The sequence below is a fragment of the Nematostella vectensis genome, chromosome 2, assembly GCF_932526225.1.
Source record: "Nematostella vectensis chromosome 2, jaNemVect1.1, whole genome shotgun sequence".
NCBI classification, from domain to species: Eukaryota; Metazoa; Cnidaria; class Anthozoa; order Actiniaria; family Edwardsiidae; genus Nematostella; species Nematostella vectensis.
In genome coordinates, this window is record NC_064035.1 from 11,138,527 (window position 1) to 11,161,548 (window position 23,022).

Below are 23,022 nucleotides of genomic sequence, written 5' to 3' on the forward strand. Positions count from 1 at the left end.
ATATATAGCGGTTTCGTTGGGACCTAGAAGTACTGTTCGTTATAACGAGGTTTCCTTAACAGAAAATATATTGCGCTTCCGTCTTGGGACCTCGAAATACTGTTCGTCATAACGAGGTGTCCTTTTGAAGCGAGGATTCTGTATATTGAGTACTAATTACTCGTGACAACAACAGTTAAAACAACAACAACAAATGTTGACATACTACAACAATATAAAATAGCAAAACAAACTCAACCAGACTATTTTGTCTGTTTGATCACGCCTAGGTGTTTCTGCTTCAGGTAATTTGGCATGAAGCCAAGTGAATTCCAAACGCAATTTCTCTTGGTATTGTGTTTGGAATTATTGAGAGAATCGCGAACATTTGTGTAATGACCACCATTAAATCACGATCACGATGTCATACCATGACCTATCAAATGCTGTACCTACGTTCCGTGACTGTAAAACATGTAACAGGAAGTAATATGACGGGATGTGTCTGGATGCTCTGGGCCAGGGATTTGGGTGACGGTAAGTACGTAACGGTATTCAGTGACTGGGCACCGTGTGACATGTAGTGGTGTGACAAGATGTGTGTCTTGACGCTCTGGGATCAGGGAAGTGCGTGACGGTATTACGTGACTGGGCACTATGCGACAGGAAGTGGTGTGACAAAATGTGTGTCTTGATGCTCTGGGTCAGGGATTCGGGTGGAGGTAAATGCGTGACGGTACTACGTGACAGGGCATTGTGTGATAGGGTTTTCTGAGGCTGTTATACCCATACATGGTATACACCCTGTGACACGGTAACATACCTCTAAAATCTTGATTCCTGAAAAGTAAATTAGTTATTGATAAGTTAATAATACATAGATAGTTTTAACTTGAAATCTAAGAGATTTTTGGTTAAAAACCTTTCACATTTCTCAGTAGAGACGCAAAAAAAAAACGGCGGATCTACGATTAATTTTTTTTTTCTCAAAAATAGATATTCACCAAAATTTCCATAGAGCTATCACCCCTTACCGCAAGCAAGCTTTGCGATCTCCTCTACAAGGCTCACGGACTCTGCGAATGTCTTCGCGGTCATGACATTCTCTGGTTTGCTGGCCATTTGTATGAGGTCCTCGTCGTCAATCTCAGCAAGTTGAGGAACGCCAACAGCAAACATGTCCACACGTTTGAGGCGAAGAGGTCGAGCTACCTGCCGCAGATTCACTGGAAATCCATTCCTGGTCTGTCTGCCCCCAACCACCACTACCAGTACCTAAAAACAATACCAAAAAACAATACTTAAAAACAATACCAAAAAACAATAACTAAAAACAATATACCAAAATCGTCTATATCTTTGAATTACGAGGGCGGAGATATAACGTGATCGAGTCGAAGACATGAAAAAAGATGCTGCCGTCTGACCACGAACACAGCTTAGGATCAATTTGTTTATGACGCGGCAATAAAAGCAAGCATGTTATATGATGTTATGATAGTTTACAGTCATGTTCGCTTTATACTTTAGCGTTCGCTTTCTATTTCTTTCTCGAATCGTGACGTGCATATGGTGCACCTGCCGATGCGAGTCAATTGTGCCACTTTTGGTTGAACTGAAAATGAATAAAAAAAGTAATGGGTCCCTCATGATATTGAAAATAAGGTCAGTCACTTACCCTTAAAATATCTGGATCTACCCTCATGCCCTTACGAGCCACGAACAACTCCTTGTCTGCGAACCTTAGTGCGCGGTCGATAAACCGGCCCGGGTTCCTCTGGTGTTTGATGGTCGCGATCCTCCCCTTGATCGCCTCTTCCGTCACATTCTCGCCCTGTAAGTCATTGAAGCCAAGGTAGAGTTCTGGGTTCTGGCTGAATGTGATAATCCCCACGCGGGTCTTGTTAGCTCCGATATTAAACGCGTCCACCATGGCGTTACTGAATGCGAGCATATTCTGCCATTCGTTGCCGATATCAAGAGAGGAGTCGAGGATGATAGCCAAGTCAGTCGCCTTCGAGCACAGAAGCTCTGAAAAAGCAGAAGCGAAACAGGTTTGCTTTTGCAGAATGTAAGCTGTTATTTCTATGAATATTTTCCTTGAATAGATTGTTGTGTTGTTGAAGGTTACCGTCGGTTATTCCTATAAGTTTTTTTTTTTTTTCAAAAAGAAGAGACACCTTTTTTGAAAACCCCAAGTTTCGCTGCCCTCATACCTCTTTGCCCTCTTGCTTTGTGTGCAACGATAATGACCAAAATCAAAACCAATAGACGCACGTCCCTTGATACCGAAAAATCCATGTTAGAAGAAGCGTTCAGGATACAACACCATCCCGCTACCTCTTATGAGAGGAGAAAGGGTAATTGTGGTTATGCAGAATTCGAGTTTATATCCATGTCTGTGAGGTATAGAGAGATGAATCACTAAATGGTGTCGATTTGGCGATCTGTTTGTCAAGAATCTGTGATAAGAATCGCCGCATCTGGATCTTCCGGCTTGTGCAGGCGTTCGCACCTTCGCAAGCATCTCCGGACCAGAAAGTCAACCCACACTCCAGCCTCGTCGCACTCATAGATATATCAATCTGACGGTCTCAATGGAGATATCAATATCAGCTGTGGTGGAATACGATAAACGAGATGAGGGAAAATATTGTTTTTTCTGTAGGATCCTCTAAGCTCGCCGGTCGCTATGCCGAGACGAATATGGTATGGTAACATGATTTTCGCGAGGTCAAAATTTCGAAACAATTATACTACCTTGTGTTGTTGTTTTTACATTTTTTTTTAATTTTTACACGTAAAGTAAGTACAATTTATTCGAATTTTGTCCGCCACCAACCAGGCGACCGACCGTGACTGTTGAGCTCATGGTTGACTGCATTTTCGAAACTTTCAGCAAAACGGATACCTTTGAATGATTAAAATGAATTAAACGATCTCATTCCTTTTGTTACGGATCCTCGTATGTAAAAAAAAAAAAAATGTGGCAGCGGTGGGATTCGAACCCACGCCATCGAAATGACTGGTGCCTTAAACCAGCGCCTTAGACCGCTCGGCCACGCTACCTCCTGATGAACAGCATGGGAAATATTTTGTAAAAATTACCTGACACTCTATATCGGGCATCAGGAATTCGTTTTCCATAGAAAAAAGAGCGTGTTTTTTTTTTGGTTTTGCAAAATCTAAATCAATTTTGATTGAATATTTTTACCCTAAGTTAAGCAAACTACAATTTCATTTTCAAACTCAATGTTCTCTTTGGTTTTAATTTCTTAAATTACAATGTATTTTTAGCCGAACATTTCTTTATAGTTTAGAAAAATAATTGATAGATAGTACAGTAAAGGAAATTCAACTTTCCTGAGAAACTTGTGTTCCAGGCCATGTCACGCTACAAGGTGGACGACAAAGGCTATGTCACGCTATACACAATGTGGAAGACAAAGGCTATGTCACGCCATACAAAAGGTGAAGGACAAAGGCTATCTCACGCCATACACAAGGCGGAGGACAAAGGCTATGTCACGCCATACACAAGGGGGAAGACAAAGGCTTGTCACGCCATACACAAGGTGAAAGACAAAGGCTTTGTCACGCCATACACAAGGTGAAAGACAAAGGCTATGTCACGCCATACACAAGGTGGAAGACAAAGGCTTTGTCACGCCATACACAAGGTGGAAGACAAAGGCTATGTCACGCCATACACAATGTGGAAGACAAAGGCTATCTCACGCCATACACAAGGGGGAAGACAAAGACTATGTCACGCCATACACAAGGTGAAAGACAAAGGCTATGTCACGCCATACAAAAGGTGAAAGACAAGAGCTATGTCACGCCATACACAAGGCGGAGGACAAAGGCTATGTCACGCCATACACAAGAGGAAAGACAAAGGCTATCTCACGCCATACACAAGGCGGAGGACAAAGGCTATGTCACGCCATACACAAGGGGGAAGACAAATGCTATGTCACGCCATACAAAAGGGGCTGATGCACACTTACTATTTGTAATTTTGGGGCGTATAAAACTGAAGACGACCTTTTAAGAGCACCCTTTAGTGAAGCTTGCGCTTTATTATAAAAAACAGTGGTTCTTATATGCAAGCCCATTTTTATTTTTGCTATCTCTTTAACGTCTTCCGCAATATCAGAAGAGCCCGAGAAATTAGGCGTAGACGCCGTTGTTCTTTTCGTTGGTTCCAAATATAGAAATATATGCCAATGCTCCAATTCGATAGTTTCATTTGCATTTGGCCTTGTTTGGTCATTTGGTACGGTACACATGAACGCCGTCAGCACTATCTACCTACCTACCGTAAATGATCTATTAAACGCCGAGGGCGGGAGGCGTTTATGAAATTTTGATTGCCCGAGGAGGGAGTTGGGTGGTCATTCAATAGATAGGAGGCGTCTTTTAGAGAGGGACGTTCATTCTAAACTATAGCAATATAACAAATCCAAGTACAGTGGGGTTCTAATTTCAGTCAGGATCACTCAGTAGAAGCCAAGCTCAGATAGTAAGAAGGCAATTTAAGCTGATTTATATTAACGGAATTCTTATGTCGTTATTTTTTAGCTGACAGAGGGGGGGGAGGTAGGGGGGAGCGTTTAATATAGAGGGGCGCTTTTAAGAGAGGGCCGTTCAATACAAACATGTAAACTTAGGGGGGGGGGGGGGCGTTTATTAGATAGGAGGCGTTCTTTAGAAAGGGGGCGTTTTTAGATCATTTGCGGTAAGTGCCAAGTGTCATTTACACGAGCGATCTCGGAGGGTAAATGATTGGAATTAACGACAGATTTGGGCGCCATAATTGGGGATATTGTAATAGATCTGACGCAAGGATAGGGGGATATACCTAGCAGAATAAGTCCGCTTTTCAAAGAGATAAGACGCAAAATTAAAAGCGACAGACAATTTTTTATATATTTTTTTTTGTCACGCACATGTTTTGTCATTTTGCTATCGATAATGATTAGCCGAGATTAGCCCGGAGTCAAAGCAAGAGTTATTGAGAGGGCACAGGCCAGCAGACGGTCCGATACAAGCAGCGTTTTTCCATCCTCTGCAGACCTTTATAATACATAATGGTGTCATCTCGGGTTTCCTCGGAAGCTGGCGGGATCAGATTACCACGCAGTCGACCCACAAGTCCTGACTGTCTGCCTGTTTGCTAGTGCTTAACGCTACATTGCAGTATTTCTGGAGGCGAAGTGTCGCGGGCGTTTTCTAGAAAACATTCGCTCTCGGATAGGACAGTGCCTTAAACGATGCATTATCTGACTCAGACGGAAAAGCAGATATTTGTCGATTGCATTTTGGAAGGTGTTAGCGGTTGAAATTGTCCTGTGGAGACACGGTAAGCATGAAACTTACGATATCTATTTTTAATTTTATTTCGATTTCCATGTTTGTCGGGTAATGCTCTGTGGGCCATTACGCAGGCAGCTCAAACTAAGTCCCGCGTCCTATCGATAGACGGTGAGAACCGCACGCGTGAAGTCTCTCCGTCCTTCTGCATGCGTACCACGCTATATGAACACTGGAAGCATTCATTCTCTATTGCACTATAATTGTACACAGACCCATGCTAAGTGACAAAAGCTATTGGAGATGGGCGAATATTCTTATTGTGGAACACCGCGAGATTGGAGAATTCCTTGCTGTTACAAAGGGCATAAGGGGGTGATTGTAGTCGAGTCAGAGTGAAACCCGACCCTCGGCTGTCGAATGCACCATTGATCCGGTGGCAGAGAGCTACAAAATAACGCATATAAACATCCTGATGTGCTAAGCACTATTTAAAGCCACGGACCTTATTCGAAGCTCGAATGGATAGCCGCATTTTTCTAGCCGCATTTTTCCTTCACCGGTACACAAAATACTCTATTGCAAACACTAAACAAATAAATTGTTATAATAATTATGTAATTGGATTATAGAAATCACGATAGGCTTTATAGAGACAGCCATAACAATAAATGTACAACTGTCCGTCCACAGCCCTTATAATACTCTGAATGAATGATGAGGTGGCTTGGTGTTTTATTCCCTCTCAGGACAAGAGGATGTCTGTAAGCACTGCTATGTGCATACCGGCTCATGTCGAGGTCACGGAGCAAATATCAAAAGAACAGCTACTGGTCCAACAGCATCTCGACGAAAAAAAATCTCTATGGCGGCCAAAGCATTCTGCAACAAGCTATGTAAGTTTTGAATCAAGTACTGCTGATAGCTTGTCACGAGTACAATGCCCTCCCGTGCTTTCGAGCTCAGGTTAGGGTAGCTGGGTGCTGGGTATTCTAGCATCCATCGTCTCGTCGCTTGAATGGGGGGTGCATGCAATCAACACGGCTTGATCCGAATCTAATGAGAGAGAAAACGAAATCGAACTGGGGAAAACAGTTAAGCCGATCTCATAATAAAAATTTAAGTAAATGGAGTGCAAAGCTCCCCTCCACACAAGGGCCGCGTGCGAGAATAACGCAAAATCTCGGAAATGGGAAAAAAAACTAATGCCCTCACGCAGGCTACGAGACATCTCACTTTAGTATATTGTTTTACTTCAAGTCATGTATTCATGTATGCTTTGGTTTAATACATGTTTTGAATAATTGCACTAGAGTGTATAATTTTATACGCGTGTTTGTTTGTTTATTTGTTAAATGTTTTAACATGATTCGCATATTTAACCAGGTATATTGCCACTTATGTATGGCATTCGACCTGTATATATTTGAAGCTGGACAAATGAGACACTTTCTAATGTGCGTTTTTTCTCTTGCTTTAGATACCATCAAGTCGAACCGTGCTATTACAGTGCTGCCTGTTTGACGGATAAAAAGGTGCCCACATTTTAAAACTGTGTATCATACCACTACCACCAACTTCATCATTATCATCACCACCACCACCACTACCAACACCATCATCATCATCATCATCGTCGTCGTCGTCGTCGTCGTCATCATCATAATCACCACTACTACCACCACTACTACCACCACCACTACCACCATCATTATAATCATCATCATCACCACTACTACTACCACCACCATCATCATCATATTATCATCATCCCAACTTCATCCCAAACCGTCATCAATCGCTCTTCTACGTTCTTTTTTATCCCCATACTACCCTAACAAAGCAGCATTGAACACGAGGATATTTAATAGGTTTCCCTTCCTGAGCTGTATTCACTCTGTACTGCCAGAGTCGTTTTAGTTCTACGTGCACACTGATTAAACTTTTTTTTCTCCCCAAAAAAAGCTATCACGAGCCAGATTACAAGATTCCACTCAAGCCGAGCTGCCCGTTGCCTGTCTGCGCAAAGGAGGTCGTATGTATACACAGGGAGTATCTACTAATTTCCACTTCCCTCCGCAGCGTACTAACACTTGCTTTGCAGCATTCACTCTGGAAAAGAAGCTGCCAAGCGCACGCCTCTTCTCCGAGGATATACACGCTCTGTGTGCATATCCCATTCATAGGAAATTGCGTTACATTGTAACGCAATCTCCAAATCATGAGAGAATCGTGACACCTTCCATACCATGGTCTAGAATGTTGAGACACATATCGTAGATGTATGCGTAATGGTGTAATTTTAGGTTTAAAGACTTATTTATTGTTTTTTTTTTTCGGTATAAATAGGTTATTGGACCACCTGGACCTCCTGGACTTCCTGGATCACCGGTCAGTCTGTAATATCTCTATTATCTTTTTCTATACTGAGCTCGCATTTTTTTGCTGATGCGCTTTGATAGTTTTGTGTTTGCTAATACCTTGATAATTAAGTATTTGTTAATTTTTGTGTTTGTTTATGCTGTGATCATTGTGTATTTGTTAATGTGTGTTTGTTTATGCTGTGCAAGACCAACCGTATTAAGACCAGTTGCGTAATATCTAATGCGTCGCGTTAGATTTTATTCTTTTACATATCGGTTTCCGCCTTTGTTTTTAAATCGTATAGTCATGTATATAGTATTATTAACTTCATATTAGTCTATTATTAGATTTTTTATAATTATATTGTAATTTTACCGTAATTCAGCTTACTAGCTGCAATGGCATTAAATAAACTATCAATCTATCTACATCAATCTAACTATCTAAACTATCAATCTATCTATCTCTCGTATTTGTTGTGTGTTTATTCATGCTTTGATAATTGTGTGTTCTAGGGAATGACCGGCGCTCCTGGAGCAAGAGGACCTATCGGAGATCCCGGACCCCCTGTAAGATATATACTTCTCTTGCAAAAACTACTTATCTTAGCACCGACTTTGTTCTGATTCATCAGTGGCGCCTCCAGAGCGGGTGGGGTTGGGTTAGGTTTTGGCGGATGCCTCTGAGAAATTGTCAGCTTTCCTGCGAACACCATGCCTTGTTGTTAATGAAAGTGTATGAAAATGTATTAAATCTGCATCAAACTCGCACGAGTTTTGGCGTTCCCGGGCCTTCAAAATCGCTAAATTCTCAGTGGTGGCCCTTTTATGAGTGGAGCATTTTACCTTTTGATGTTCTCCCGCCCTATGACAAATTTGCGATCTCCGTCAAATACTACTTAGGTACTTATCGCACATATCGTTCATCGGTAGTCTGCCTACTTGTAGATTGTTCAAAAGGGTATACCCCGGTGTTTTCAACGCAGAATCAGGGATCCGCCGAGTAGCGGATCCCTGATAGGAGATGAAGGAAACCGAGCAAATAAAGCAAAGCCAAATTTCTACCCTAGACAACCGAGTAAACGCTTTTGAACAGGCCTCGCCTGAGCTAATTTAGTATATATATATATATTTGAACTGCAGTAAACACGGTGGATTACCTTTTTAATTAATAACTTTCTCATCAGCTATTTCTGGGTTCAGGGTGGTATGCATTCTGAGGCTTCTTATCTCGAGTAGACCTTGACGACCCAAGGAGTGACTTCAATGCCACGCACTTATTAGATTCCATGCATTGCAGGGTGACAAAGGACCCAAGGGAGACAAAGGACCACCGGGAGGGCTTGGACCTCCTGGACCCCCCGGACCTCCCGGACCTCCGAAGATCATCGTAAGATATAGCTTTATAAGTCCCAAGCAAATAGCGCCGGCATTTGCACAATACAAAGTATTGAATGAAAGGAGGGTTTTTTTTGGTTTGGCGCTATTTTACCTTAAGATCGCCTTTTTCTTTATTTTTTTTTTAACAAATTCCTTTTCTTCATGTCAATGATCTCCCATTTCAGACCATTCCTGGACCCAAGGGACCGGTTATGAGGCCACAAATCAACACCGGGGGAGCATCTGCTCTGCAGAGAGTGGTATGTGAGGGTAAACTAGCTTTAGGGCGTTAGCTTAGAATAACACATACAGGGGAAAGAGGGGTGGGGAGTCTGTTCTGCCAGAAGCGGCGCATGAGGATAAAAGGCGCTTAGGGCATTAGCTTAGATTGACAATTACAGGGAGGGGAGTGTTTTGTAGACGTAACTTTTGTGGGAAGGGTCAGGGTTCAGGGGCCTGGGAATAGGAAGGGTACGTAAGATAGACACACGTGGACATATCACGATTGTAGAAGATCTTCAATATCCATGACAACGTGTTCTCTTTTTCTGTGCAGGGCGACCCAGGGGCAATAGGTAGAACAGGCCGACGCGGACCTGATGTGAGTATGCCTGCCATTTTTAGTAGTCACGCAATGCTTTCCTGCTATTTTGATAAGTGTCCTGTTTGCAGCGCGCAGATTGTTTACCTTCTACGGCAGTCAATAACCTCAATCTACAATGGCGGTCACACTAGACATGTCAACATGTGTCACGCATTTGCCACGCATGTGTCACGCATTTGGGAGATTCTTTATGCCCTAACGTCTTAAATACGAAATAGTTACTATGGACTAGAAGCCCATTGCCATGTTCTTCTTATACTATGCGATAACGCTTTTCTTACCTCCCACCCTCCCCAGGGTCTTCACGGCCTTCCTGGACCGCGCGGAGCCCCAGGTGACATCGGACCGACGGTAAGAATACTGAGAGACTAACTGATCTAATATCAAGGACTTTTACCTAGAGCTACGTCTTTTCTGCATTTGTAGGGACCGCCTGGCCCTATGGGACCCCCCGGACCTCAAGGACGTGACGCCGTAGATGTGAGTTGATGTAGTTGTCATGATATCGTGTCATGTGATATGTTTGCTGACATGCGTGTAATGTGCAGGGTGAGCCCGGATCGCCTGGAAGACCTGGACCGAACGGTGACCCTGGGGACAAGGTATCTAAAATCTATCTTCACACTCGCGGTATGAATAGTGTACCAAGTAGTTTATTTTCTCGACTGTGTTCCCTCTGCCATCTACTAGATACACAGATAATGCCATATATCTCTTCAAATAGCTGACGCAGCAAACAATCTATGAGAGTCACTTGGATTTTTAATTTGTGTGCTATGACATCAACAATGCATCTGTATTGCAATACCATACGTCGTACTGTTTTCTTATCAAAGCGCACTTCACTAGGGTTGTTGTATACCTTTGACCGTATTTTACGAAACAGGGACCGACTGGAGACCGCGGCGCGGCGGGCCTGAAGGGACGTGCAGGACATCGCGGGCGCAGGGGCCGACAGGGAGTGAAAGGAACTCGCGGCTCTGATGGCGAAAGGGTATGCGACCTACTTCAATGAGGTAGCGGCGGAGGACAGGGAGATGAGCAAAGTGATTAAAGAGAGGGAAAGGAAAGGGGACTTTTATTTTCTCTGACTCGCATAAAGAAAGGAGGGTCGGAGGGGAAGAGAGTCAGCAGAGAAGATCAGGGAACAAGAAAAAGGAAGAACTCTTCCACTCTGGCGGAAAGTATATAGTATTTTAATATGACCCTTAAACTCAGGGAGGGGCAGAGGTGGTTCTTTTGATAGAAAGAAATCCCGTGGCCCTAACTAAGGAAGGCCACTCTTGGAGGTTCAGAGGAAAAACTTTCTGCAGCAAAAAGCGTTGAAAATAGATAGAATAACGCATCGGTTTCTCACATTCACTTTAACGTCGTTTGCCTTCATTTCCAGGGTCAAGTTGGTCTTCCTGGACTCAACGGCATTGATGGCCCTGAGGTATACGCGCTGTTTTTTTATTGATAGATCCATAACGTTATTATTTCTTTTATTAACTTCCTTAACCCATCATTGCCCAGGGAGAACGCGGACAGCAGGGACCAATAGGAATGACTGGACCGCCAGGACTTGCTGTAAGTCAAATTCTTAGACTCTTTCGTGGAAATCTGGTCAATTTATAAGTGATGATATGAATCATATGAATCATCTATAAGTTGATACTACTAGCATGGCGTAAAAGGTCGATTATTATTAAAAGGTTAATTATTGGACGCAACCTCAATTTCTTGTTTGTTCCTTACAGGGAGGCGTCGGTGCCAACGGACCATCAGGACGAGGAGGTTCACAGGTAAATATCAATTGGTATTCCTCTAGTCTCGTCTGGGCAGAGCCCGTTATAGCTAGTGTCCCACGGGTCGAGCCCTTTCCCTTAAGAACATTGATAAGTGTCCCGCTAGTGTCCCTCGGGTCGAGACCTTTCCCTTGAGACCATTGATAGGTGTCCCGCTAGTGTCCCTCGGATTGAGCCCTTTCCCTTAAGACCATCGATAGGTGTCCCGCTAGTGTCCGACGGGTAGAGACCTTTCCCTTAAGACCATCGATAGGTGTCCCGCTAGTGTCCCACGGGTAGAGCCCTTTCCCTTAAGACCATTGATAGGTGTCCCGCTAGTGTCCCTCGGGTCGAGCGCTTTCCCTTAAGACCATTGATAGGTGTCCCGCTAGTGTCCCTCGGGTCGAGCCCTTTCCCTTAAGAACATTGATAAGTGTCCCGCTAGTGTCTTTCGGGTCGAGACCTTTCCCTTGAGATCATTGATAGGTGTCCCGCTAGTGTCCCTCGGGTCGAGCCCTTTCCCTTAAGAACATTGATAAGTGTCCCGCTAGTGTCTTTCGGGTCGAGACCTTTCCCTTGAGACCATCGATAGGTGTCCCGCTAGTGTCCTTCGGGTCGTGCCCTTTCCCTTAAGACCGTCGATAGGTGTCCCGCTAGTGTCCCTCGGGTCGAGCCCTTTCCCTTATGACCATTGATAGGTGTCCCGCTAGTGTCCCTCGGGCCGATTCCTTTCTCTTAAGACCATTGATAAGTGTCCAGCTAGTGTCCCTCGGGTCAAGCTCTTTCCCTTGAGATCATTGATAGGTGTCCCGCTAGTGTCCCTCGGGTCGAGCCCTTTCCCTTAAGACCATTAACAAGTGTCCCGCTAGTGTCCCTCGGGTCGAGACCTCTCCTTTGAGACCATTGATAGGTGTCCCGCTATTGTCCCTCGGTTCGAGCCCTTTCCCTTTAAGATCATTGATAGGTGTCCCGCTAGTGTCCCTCGGGTCGAGCCCTTTCCCTTGAGATCATTGATAGGTGTCCCGCTAGTGTCCCTCGGGTCGAGCCCTTTCCCGTAAAAACATTGATAGGTGTCCCGCTAGTGTCCTTCGGGTCGTGCCCTTTCCCTTAAGACCGTCGATAGGTGTCCCGCTAGTGTCCCTCGGGTCGAGCCCTTTCCCGTAAGAACATTGATAGGTGTCCCGCTAGTGTCCCTCGGGTCGAGCCCTTTCCCTTGAGATCATTGATAGGTGTCCCGCTAGTGTCCCTCGGGTCGAGCCCTTTCCCTTGAGATCATTGATAGGTGTCCCGCTAGTGTCCCTCGGGTCGAGCCCTTTCCCTTAAGACCATTGATAGGTGTCCCGCTAGTGTCCCTCGGGTCTAGCCCTTTCCCTTTAGACCATTGATAGGTGTCCCGCTAGTGTCCCTCGGGTCGAGACCTTTCCCTTGAGACCATTGATAGGTGTCCCGCTAGTGTCCCTCGGGTCGAGCCCTGTGTCCCGCTAGTGTCCCTCGGGTCGAGACCTTTCCCTTAAGACCATTGATAGGTGTCCCGCTAGTGTCCCTCGGGTCGAGACCTTTCCCTTGAGACCATTGATAAGTGTCCCGCTAGTGTCCCTCGGGTCGAGCCCTGTGTCCCGCTAGTGTCCCTCGGGTCGAGCCCTTTCCCTTAAGACCATTGATAAGTCTCCCGCTAGTGTCCCTCGGGTCGAGCCCTTTCCCTTGAGACCATTGATAGGTGTCCCGCTAGTGTCCCTCTGGTCGAGCCCTTTCCCTTAAGACCATTGGCAAGTGTCCCGCTAGTGTCCCTCGGGTCGAGCCCTTTCCCTTGAGACCATTGATAGGTGTCCCGCTAGTGTCCTTCGGGTCGAGCCCTTTCCCTTAAGACCATTGATAGGTGTCGCGCTAGTGTCCCTCGGGTCGAGCGCTGTGTCCCGCTAGTGTCCCTCAGGTCGAGCCCTTTCCCTTAAGACCATTGATAGGTGTCCAGCTAGTGTCCCTCGGGTCGAGACCTTTCCCTTAAGACCACTGATAAGTGTCCCGCTAGTGTCCCTCGGGTCGAGACCTTTCCCTTGAGACCATTGATAGGTGTCCCGCTAGTGTCCCTCGGGTCGAGCCCTGTGTCCCGCTAGTGTCCCTCGGGTCGAGACCTTTCCCTTAAGACCATTGATAGGTGTCCCGCTAGTGTCCCTCGGGTCGAGACCTTTCCCTTGAGACCATTGATAAGTGTCCCGCTAGTGTCCCTCGGGTCGAGCCCTGTGTCCCGCTAGTGTCCCTCGGGTCGAGCCCTTTCCCTTAAGCCCATTGATAAGTATCCCGCTAGTGTCCCTCGGGTCGAGCCCTTTCCCTTGAGACCATTGATAGGTGTCCCGCTAGTGTCCTTCGGGTCGAGCCCCTTCCCTTAAGACCATTGATAGGTGTCCCGCTAGTGTCCCTCGGGTCGAGCCCTTTCCCTTAAGACCATTGGTAAGTGTCCCGCTAGTGTCCCTCGGGTCGAGCCCTTTCCCTTGAGACCATTGATAGGTGTCCCGCTAGTGTCCTTCGGGTCGAGCCCTTTCCCTTAAGACCATTGATAGGTGTCGCGCTAGTGTCCCTCGGGTCGAGCGCTGTGTCCCGCTAGTGTCCCTTAGGTCGAGCCCTTTCCCTTAAGACCATTGATAGGTGTCCAGCTAGTGTCCCTCGGGTCGAGACCTTTCCCTTAAGACCATTGATAAGTGTCCCGCTAGTGTCCCTCGGGTCGAGACCTCTCCTTTGAGACCATTGATAGGTGTCCCGCTATTGTCCCTCGGTTCGAGCCCTTTCCCTTTAAGACCATTGATAAGTGTCCCGCTAGTGTCCCACGGGTAGAGCCCTTTCCCTTAAGACCATTGATAGGTGTCCCGCTATTGTCCCTCATGTCGAGCCCTTTCCCTTAAGACCATTGATAAGTGTCCCGCTAGTGTCCCTCGGGTCGAGCCCTGTGTCCCGCTAGTGTCCCTCGGGTCGAGCCCTTTCCCTTAAGACCATTGATAGGTGTCCCGCTAGTGTCCCTCGGGTCGAGCCCTTTCCCTTAAGACCATTGATAGGTGTCCCGCTATTGTCCCTCGGGTCGAGCCCTTTCCCTTGAGATCATTGATAGGTGTCCCGCTAGTGTCCCTCGGGTCGAGCCCTTTCCCTTAAGACCATTGATAGGTGTCCCGCTAGTGTCCCTCGGGTCGAGCCCTTTCCCTTAAGACCATTGATAGGTGTCCCGCTAGTGTCCCTCGGATTGAGCCCTTTCCCTTATGACCATTGATAGGTGTCTCGCTAGTGTCCCTCGGATTGAGCCCTTTCCCTTAAGACCATTGATAGGTGTCCCGCTAGGTGTCTCGCTAGTGTCCCTCGGGTCGTGCTCTTTCCCTTAAGACCATTGATAGGTGTCCCGCTAGTGTACCTCGGGTCGAGCCCTTTCGCTTGAGATCATTGATAGGTGTCCCGCTAGTGTCCCTCGGGTCGTGCCCTTTCCCTTAAGATCATTGATAGGTGTCCCGCTAGTGTCCCTCGGGTCGTGCCCTTTCCCTTTAAGACCATTGATAGGTGTCCCGCTAGTGTCCCTCGGGTCGAGCCCTTTCCCTTAAGACCATCGATAGGTGTCCCGCTAGTGTCCTTCGGGTCGAGCCCTTTCCCTTAAGACCATTGATAGGTGTCGCGCTAGTGTCCCTCGGGTCGAGCGCTTTCCCTTAAGATCATTGATAGGTGTCCCGCTAATGTCCCTCGGGTCGAGCCCTTTCCCTTAAGATCATTGATAGGTGTCCCGCTAGTGTCCCTCGGGTCGAGCCCTTTCCCTTTAAGACCATTGATAGGTGTCTTGCTAATGTCCCTCGGGTCGAGCCCTTTCTCTTAAGACCATTGATAGGTGTCCCGCTAGTGTCCCTCGGGTAGAGCCCTTTCCCTTGAGATCATTGATAGGTGTCCCGCTAGTGTCCCTCGGGTCGAGCCCTTTCCCTTAAGACCATTGATAGGTGTCGCGCTAGTGTCCCTCGGGTCGTGTTCTTTCCCTTAAGATCATTGATAGGTGTCCCGCTAGTGTCCCTCGGGTCGAGCCCTTTCCCTTAAGACCATTGATAGGTGTCCCGCTAGTGTCCCTCGGGTCGAGCCCTTTCCCTTAAGACCATTGATAGGTGTCCCGCTAGTGTCCCTCGGGTCGAGCCCTTTCCCTTAAGACCATTGATAGGGGTCCCGCTAGTGTCCCTCGGGTTGAGCCCTTTCCCTTGAGACCATTGATATGTGTCCCGCTAGTGTCCCACGGGTCGAGCCCTTTCCCTTAAGACCATTGATAGGTGTCCCGCTAGTGTCCCTCGGATTGAGCCCTTTCCCTTATGACCATTGATAGGTGTCCCGCTAGTGTCCCTCGGGTAGAGCCCTTTCCCTTAAGACCATTGATAGGTGTCGCGCTAGTGTCCCTCGGGTCGTGTTCTTTCCCTTAAGATCATTGATAGGTGTCCCGCTAGTGTCCCTCGGGTCGAGCCCTTTCCCTTAAGACCATTGATAGGTGTCCCGCTAGTGTCCCTCGGGTCGAGCCCTTTCCCTTAAGACCATTGATAGGTGTCCCGCTAGTGTCCCTCGGGTCGAGCCCTTTCCCTTAAGACCATTGATAGGGGTCCCGCTAGTGTCCCTCGGGTTGAGCCCTTTCCCTTGAGACCATTGATATGTGTCCCGCTAGTGTCCCACGGGTCGAGCCCTTTCCCTTAAGACCATTGATAGGTGTCCCGCTAGTGTCCCTCGGATTGAGCCCTTTCCCTTATGACCATTGATAGGTGTCTCGCTAGTGTCCCTCGGATTGAGCCCTTTCCCTTAAGACCATCGATAGGTGTCCCGCTAGTGTCCCTCGGGTCGAGCCCTTTCCCTTAAGATCATTGATAGGTGTCCCGCTAGTGTCCCTCTGGTCGAGCCCTTTCCCTTAAGATCATTGATAGGTGTCCCTCTAGTGTCCCTCGGGTCGAGCCCTTTCCCTTAAGACCATTGATAGGTGTCCCGCTAGTGTCCCTCGGGTCTAGCCCTTTCCCTTAAGACCATTGATAGGTATCCCGCTAGTGTCCCTCGGTTCGAGACCTTTCCCTTAAGACCATTGATAGGTGTCCCGCTAGTGACCCTCGGGTCGAGCCCGTTTCCGTAAGACCATCAATAGGTGACCCGCTGTTTTTTAAAAGAGATAGAGATTTACGCGGCTCTCATTTTCATAGGGACCTCCTGGACCTCCCGGCGCTCCTGGTCAGCCCGGACCTCGCGGAATAAAGGGGCCCCCTGGACGTGCTGGAGGCACGGGATTGATGGGGTACTTAGGAGAGCCTGGCGTCGTGGGAGGAGCCGGACCTAAAGGCTCCTCTGGAAGACCGGGTGATGTCGGACAAGCCGGCGCGTCCGGACCCAAGGGCTCCTCAGTAAGTCACGCCCACATCATAACAGGGAGAAAAAAGGGGGTGTTATTTGATTATTATCCTTTACTGTTACCTCTCAGATATCCTGACTTGCCAGCATTAAAAGTATGGCGCAACAGTCGTCGCGCCTGTATTTGTGATTGTGAGCGTGACGTGTCTTGTTGTGATTATGAGCGTGTCGTGTCTTATTGTGATTATGTGCTTGTCGTGCCTTATCGAGATGCGAGCGTGACGCGCCTTGTCGTGATTAAGAGCGTGTAGTGTCTTGTCGTGATTATGGACGTGTCTTGTCTTATCGTGATTATGAGCGTGTCGTGTCTTATCGGGATTATAAGCGTGTCGCGTCTTATCGTGATTATGATCGTGTCATGTCTTATCGTGATTATGAGCGTGTCATGTCTTATCGTGATTATGAGCGTGTCATGTCTTATCGTAATTATGAGCGTGTCGTGTCTTATCGTGATTATGAGCGTGTCCTGTATTATCGTCAGTATGAGTATGTCCTGTATTATCGTGATTATGTCGTGTCGTGTCTTATAGTGATTATAAGCGTGTCGCGTCTTATCATGATTATGAGCGTGTCGTGTCTTATCTTGATTATGAGCGTGTCGTGTCTTATCGTGTTTATCAACGGATGGTTACAGTTGTCATGCCGTGAGCGTGAACAAGGTTCGTATTTCTACCGTGGATGTGATGGTTTTCTAACGAGATATTTCACGTGTTTTTAAGGGTGACCTTGGAGCTGCTGGACCACAAGGTGAAGCGGGCCCTACTGGAGCGACGGTAGGATTTCATTTGTATTATATAATTATTTCATTTATATTAAACCTCTGTTGTGATCTCATAACAAAAGGCTCACTCCATTTTATTTTCTCCAGGGCATGACTGGTGACCCAGGCCCACGCGGCGAGCGTGGCTTAGCGGTAAGCTAAACAGGAAACATTTTTTGTTAATGGCGTTGCAGGGGCGTGCCCAGAGAAAAACGCAGGGTGTGGTCCAGAGCTGAGTGTGTTATTCACTTACCACCTACGGGTCAATTAGGTTCAAATAGGCATCCTTAGCTCTGGTAATAGGTCACTAGATCCATCTAGAAACTTTTTCTTTCCAAATACACACATAAAATTAACCGTCATCTTGACTAGCAACGAAGGGGTCAACCAGAATCAAACTCAACTCGTCACACAAGCAGAGTGGGTTCCGGGCCCTACGTTGGTTTTCAACATTGTCAAATGTTAATTGTTTCGTTCTCTCGTTAATAAGGTGTTCATAAGTTTTGTTCCCTAGTTCATAATGGCGTTTGTGTTTCAGGGAAATGTAGGGAAATCCGGGAGCAAGGGAGAATCTGGAGACAAGGGCCAGCCGGTAAGCCGAGGATGGTGTGACTTGCTGTAAAGTAAACACCCGTGTAAAAGTACCTAGAATTTTCAAGATCAGGCTAAATAGGATCAGGGAAGTGTAAGGAGATGGAATCGCAACTAAATATATTAAAGGCGAATGGCGCGCTCTGATTAGCTACAGCTGTTTGAAATGTTTGTTTCGCGCTTTTCACTACAAGCATCGGTACACATTATGCCGAGAAAATATCTCTAGAAAGCCACGATTTTTAGATGTAGAAGCTTTAGGTATATTGCTATCGATCTATTTTATCATTTGTGTGAAAATTATCGAAATTCCACGAGAAATGCATGAAGTCAAAATCAATTTAATAAAACTGAATTAAACGGAGTGAAACGAACATAAAATGCGTGAAATCGCTTAAGTTTATACAGTTGCGATTCCATCTTACACTTTCCTGATAGGATCTTATAAATCAGTCTAATTGATGATTATGATGGTGATGATGATGATGATGATGATCACTTTGATTTTTTCTCTAAATTTCCAGGGCAAACCTGGAAAACCTGGATCTAGAGGCCAGGCCGGACCAGCAGGAAAACGGGTACGACGACTTTCACATCACATCACATAACATTTTTTAGTCATGAGCGTATGAGCTCAAAGAGAGAGCAAGGAAAACGCAAGCCCCAGACAGTAGACAAGACACACATATAAGGACATAGAAAAATATATTTGAATACAAATGCACAGTGATAAAGGATACTTCAAGACGACACAAATTACAATCTTCATTTAGGAAATGTGTACTAAGGGTAAACCTAAGTTAATTGAGCATGTGCTTGACAGGGATCTCCCGGCGACACTGGCCCACAAGGGGCACCTGGGCCTGCTGGCAAGAGGGTGAGTCCAACGCTCAAATTTGTACCAATCAAATCACTCACCAGGCCGCAAGGGGTCATGGGTAGAATGACGCAAAACCGCAAAGGGTTATGGGTATAATGACACCAAACCGCAACGGATCATGGGTATGAGTTAGGAAGGCGGAAAAAATTGAACAACAAATTAAACAATGGCTTTTTTTCCCAGGGAATGACAGGCGCGCAAGGTGTGATGGGAAGAACTGGCGCCGATGGACCAAAGGTACAAGTCGTTACATACTTGGGTTACTACACTTTCTCAGAGTCCGCTGGCCAGCTTTTTAGAAATTGACTTCTGCTGTACAACGGACTTTTCTACTTGCTTCCCGCCAATTTTTATCGACCTAAATTTAGGTCGGTGACGTGTCTCATAAACATTCAATCGGAGCGCGAAATCGTGCAAACGGAACAAGTCTTCTCCGCGCGCCTGTTTTTTTTACTGATTATTGAGGAAAATACCCATTAGATCGCGCGCTCCTGTTAGGGAAAATCAAAGAGGGCGACTTGGGACACGTCTATTGGGTTACAAAGTCACGTACTTAGCGTTACCTACTTCCGTTACAAAGCCACGTACCTAGGTACTTTAATTTATTAAATTATATTATTTAATTTCGTTACTAAGTCGCGAACCTAGCGTTACATACTTGCGTTACAAAGTCGCGAACCTAGCGTTCCATTTGGGTTACAAAGTCACGCACCTAGCGTTACCTACTTCCGTTACAAAGCCACGTACCTAGCGTTATTTAATTTCGTTACTAAGTCGCGAACCTAGCGTTACATACTTGCGTTACAAAGTCGCGAACCTAGCGTTCCATTTGGGTTACAAAGTCACGCACCTAGCGTTCCATTTGGGTTACAAAGTCACGCACGTAGCGTTTCATACTTGGGTTACATAGTCACGCACCTAGCGTTATTTGATTGCGTTACTAAGTCGCGTACCTAGCATTACATCCTTGGGTTACAAAGTCAAGCACCTAGCGTTCCATAAGGGTGAGAAAATCACGCACGTAGCGTTGCATACTTGGGTTACAAAGTCACGCACGTAGCATTGCATACTTGGGTTACAAAGTCACGCACGTAGCGTTGCATACTTGGGTTATAATGTCACGCACCTAGCGTTACATTTGGGTTACAGTCACGCATGTAGCGTTGCATACTTGGGTTACAAAGTCACGCACGTAGCGTTGCATACTTGGGTTACAAAGTCACGCACGTAGCGTTGCATACTTGGGTTATAATGTCACGCACCTAGCGTTACATTTGGGTTACAGTCACGCATGTAGCGTTGCATACTTGGGTTACAAAGTCACGCACGTAGCGTTGCATACTTGGGTTACAAAGTCACGCACGTAGCGTTGCATACTTGGGTTACAAAGTCACGCACGTAGCGTTGCATACTTGGGTTACAAAGTCACGCACGTAGCGTTGCATACTTGGGTTACAAAGTCAAGCACCTAGCGTTCCATTAGGGTGAGAAAGTCACGCACGTAGCGTTGCATACTTGGGTTACAAAGTCACGCATGTAGCGTTGCATACTTGGGTTACAAAGTCACGCACGTAGCGTTGCATACTTGGGTTACAAAGTCACGCACGTAGCGTTGCATACTTGGGTTACAAAGTCACGCACCTAGCGTTGCATACTTGGGTTATAATGTCACGCACCTAGCGTTACATTTGGGTTACAGTCACGCATGTAGCGTTGCATACTTGGGTTACAAAGTCACGCACGTAGCGTTGCATACTTGGGTTACAAAGTCACGCACGTAGCGTTGCATACTTGGGTTACAAAGTCACGCACGTAGCGTTGCATACTTGGGTTACAAAGTCACGCACGTAGCGCTGCATCCTTGGGTTACAAAGTCACGCACGTAGCGTTGCATACTTGGGTTACAAAGTCACGCACGTAGCGTTGCATACTTGGGTTACAAAGTCACGCACGTAGCGCTGCATCCTTGGGTTACAAAGTCACGCATGTAGCGTTGCATATTTGGGTTACAAAGTCACGCACGTAGCGTTGCATACTTGGGTTACAAAGTCACGCACGTAGCGTTGCATACTTGGGTTACAAAGTCACGCACGTAGCGTTGCATACTTGGGTTACAAAGTCACGCACGTAGCGCTGCATACTTGGGTTACAAAGTCACGCACGTAGCGTTGCATACTTGGGTTACAAAGTCACGCACCTAGCGTTACATACTAACATGACAGGCGCACACTAACCCATGAAACGAAGTGGGAACACAAGCTTTGGAGTGCTTAAATCATTTTTAAGTAACACTTAGTGGGAATGTATTGCGTGACATTCTCTGTTGTGCGTTAAAGGGAATGATTGGAGATAGAGGCGTGCGCGGAGCAGAAGGCAACAAGGGCGAATCGGTAAGTCTTTAACAAGTCACTGACAATATAAAGGCAACAAGGATGAATCGTTAAGTCATTAACAAGTCACTGACAATATAAAAGCAACAAGGGCGAATCGGTAAGTCTTTAACAAGTCACTGACAAAATAAGGGCAACAAGGGTGAATTGGTAAGTATTTAACAAGTCACTGACAATATAAAGACAACAAGGGTGAATCGGTAAGCCTTTAACAAGTCACTATCAATATAAAGGCAACAAGGACGAATCGGTAAGTCTTTATCAAGTCACTGACAATATAAAGGCAACAAGGGTGAATCGGTAAGTCGTTAACAAGTCACTATCAATATAAATATTTCATGTGGAAACCATGTCTACTCTTTTTCAAAGAGGCGTTCAACATACTTTTTCAACCTTGTGTTGATTTATAGCCTGTCTATGAAGTACTTTTCTTGAATAACCCTATGATGTGTTTGGCGTTTAAACGCTGAAATCAGGGAAAAAGACCCTCTGTGTATGTCACGGTTGTCAAGAGAACAAACCTAATTTAACTGTGCTTTTACTAGGGTGCACCAGGCCTAATCGGAGCCGAGGGACCAGTTGGAGAGGAGGTGAGTGATGATACTGGTTTAGTATGTTGTTATGGTGCGATACACGGGCAGTACAGTAATGCTTCTTACTAATTGATTAAATACAGCACTAGGTTTAGTATGTTGTTATGGTCCTTTATCAACAAATTTCGTCCCCAGAATGCTCCTTTACCTAATGACTCTTTCCCTTATGGCCTGATAATGGATATTTTTTGTAACGTCTCGCTTTGTATGTTGCAGGGTGGCCGGGGACGACCTGGCAAGCCTGGTGCCGATGGCCCTGAAGGTCTCCCGGTAAATATGCTTCTATCAAATAATTATCTACTTCTAAATATTATATTTTATTATTTATATTACTATTATATTGTAATATAACATTTGCTAACCTCTTATAGACAGGTATTTTGTCACTTGTTTGATGGCAACATTTGACTCAAAATGCAAAAGATCAATAAAGAAAGGTCATGGAATATTCTCTCTATATATATATTCTATATTTTTTTGGAATAGTGTTCCAAAAATCTTTCTCAAGCAAAATATATAATTTAAATGACGTGTTTCATGACATATAACGCAAGTATATCAGAAGACGTAGCTGCCTGATATTGCCATGGTAACGTTTGATGTGTTGTATGTATCAGGGACCTGCAGGCGATGATGGACGACCAGGCGAGAACGGAGCGCCGGTAAGACTTAAAGAGTGCCGATCAGCCACCCCTTATTACCGTTATTGTATACATTTTTGAAATACAAGTGCATTTTCAATTGTCTATTTGCAACTGAACTTCTGAATAACCATCCATGCAATCGAGCTTTTGTAACTAGCCATCTAGTCTAGCACTAGGACCCTGCGTGTGTTACCAGCGTTAAGGGGCGACGAAAATAGTTCTAAATCGAAAGCAAGCATTAGGAACGTGACTTGTTCGAGGTCGTCCCAGACTCAACCCTTATTTGTCCACAGGGATCCCGCGGTAACTCTGGCCCAGCTGGCTTCCCCGGTGCCAAAGGAAAAGTTGTAAGTACATGCAGTAGAGGA

The 23,022-nt window shown here is 45.9% G+C and overlaps 2 protein-coding genes and 1 non-coding gene across 3 annotated transcripts in view; 1 reads left to right on the forward strand and 2 right to left on the reverse strand.

The window, feature by feature from the left end:
• Positions 1–10: 10 nt before the first annotated feature.
• On the reverse strand, positions 11–2,499 carry LOC5521134 (matrilin-4). Its single transcript, XM_032366235.2, has 4 exons — positions 2,196–2,499; positions 1,658–2,010; positions 1,014–1,254; positions 11–819 (listed from the first exon to the last, which is right to left on the reverse strand). The coding sequence occupies exons 1-4, from the start codon at positions 2,278–2,280 to the stop codon at positions 719–721; spliced, it is 780 nt and encodes a 259-aa protein (XP_032222126.1). The 5' UTR covers positions 2,281–2,499; the 3' UTR covers positions 11–718.
• A 467-nt stretch (positions 2,500–2,966) lies between these two features.
• Positions 2,967–3,048, reverse strand: Trnal-aag. Its single transcript has one exon. It is a non-coding gene; the product is annotated as a tRNA-Leu (tRNA).
• A 2,077-nt stretch (positions 3,049–5,125) lies between these two features.
• Positions 5,126–23,022, forward strand: part of LOC5521252 (collagen alpha-1(I) chain) — a 37,189-nt gene continuing 19,292 nt past the window's right edge. Inside the window, exons 1-27 of the mRNA XM_048723605.1 lie at positions 5,126–5,347; positions 6,048–6,194; positions 6,779–6,833; positions 7,264–7,689; positions 8,178–8,231; positions 8,962–9,051; positions 9,227–9,301; positions 9,598–9,642; positions 9,943–9,996; positions 10,072–10,125; positions 10,194–10,247; positions 10,532–10,639; positions 11,036–11,080; positions 11,161–11,214; positions 11,385–11,429; positions 16,592–16,789; positions 17,516–17,569; positions 17,665–17,709; positions 18,095–18,148; positions 18,672–18,725; positions 18,971–19,024; positions 19,211–19,264; positions 21,364–21,417; positions 21,963–22,007; positions 22,227–22,280; positions 22,628–22,672; positions 22,948–23,001. Of these exons, the coding sequence (XP_048579562.1) occupies positions 8,181–8,231; positions 8,962–9,051; positions 9,227–9,301; positions 9,598–9,642; positions 9,943–9,996; positions 10,072–10,125; positions 10,194–10,247; positions 10,532–10,639; positions 11,036–11,080; positions 11,161–11,214; positions 11,385–11,429; positions 16,592–16,789; positions 17,516–17,569; positions 17,665–17,709; positions 18,095–18,148; positions 18,672–18,725; positions 18,971–19,024; positions 19,211–19,264; positions 21,364–21,417; positions 21,963–22,007; positions 22,227–22,280; positions 22,628–22,672; positions 22,948–23,001 (1,440 nt within the window). The 5' untranslated portion in view covers positions 5,126–5,347; positions 6,048–6,194; positions 6,779–6,833; positions 7,264–7,689; positions 8,178–8,180. The remainder of the gene's footprint in view (positions 5,348–6,047; positions 6,195–6,778; positions 6,834–7,263; positions 7,690–8,177; positions 8,232–8,961; positions 9,052–9,226; positions 9,302–9,597; positions 9,643–9,942; positions 9,997–10,071; positions 10,126–10,193; positions 10,248–10,531; positions 10,640–11,035; positions 11,081–11,160; positions 11,215–11,384; positions 11,430–16,591; positions 16,790–17,515; positions 17,570–17,664; positions 17,710–18,094; positions 18,149–18,671; positions 18,726–18,970; positions 19,025–19,210; positions 19,265–21,363; positions 21,418–21,962; positions 22,008–22,226; positions 22,281–22,627; positions 22,673–22,947; positions 23,002–23,022) is intronic.

Excerpts from the sequence above, each read along its gene's own strand:
- LOC5521134 (XM_032366235.2), bottom strand. The coding sequence starts at position 2,280 with ATGGATTTTTCGGTATCAAGGGACGTGCGTCTATTGGTTTTGATTTTG. Across the intron at positions 2,011-2,195 it reads CAAAGCAAGAGGGCAAAGAG|AGCTTCTGTGCTCGAAGGCG; the intron begins GTATGAGGGCAG and ends CTGCTTTTTCAG. Across the intron at positions 1,255-1,657 it reads TAGATCCAGATATTTTAAGG|GTACTGGTAGTGGTGGTTGG; the intron begins GTAAGTGACTGA and ends TATTGTTTTTAG.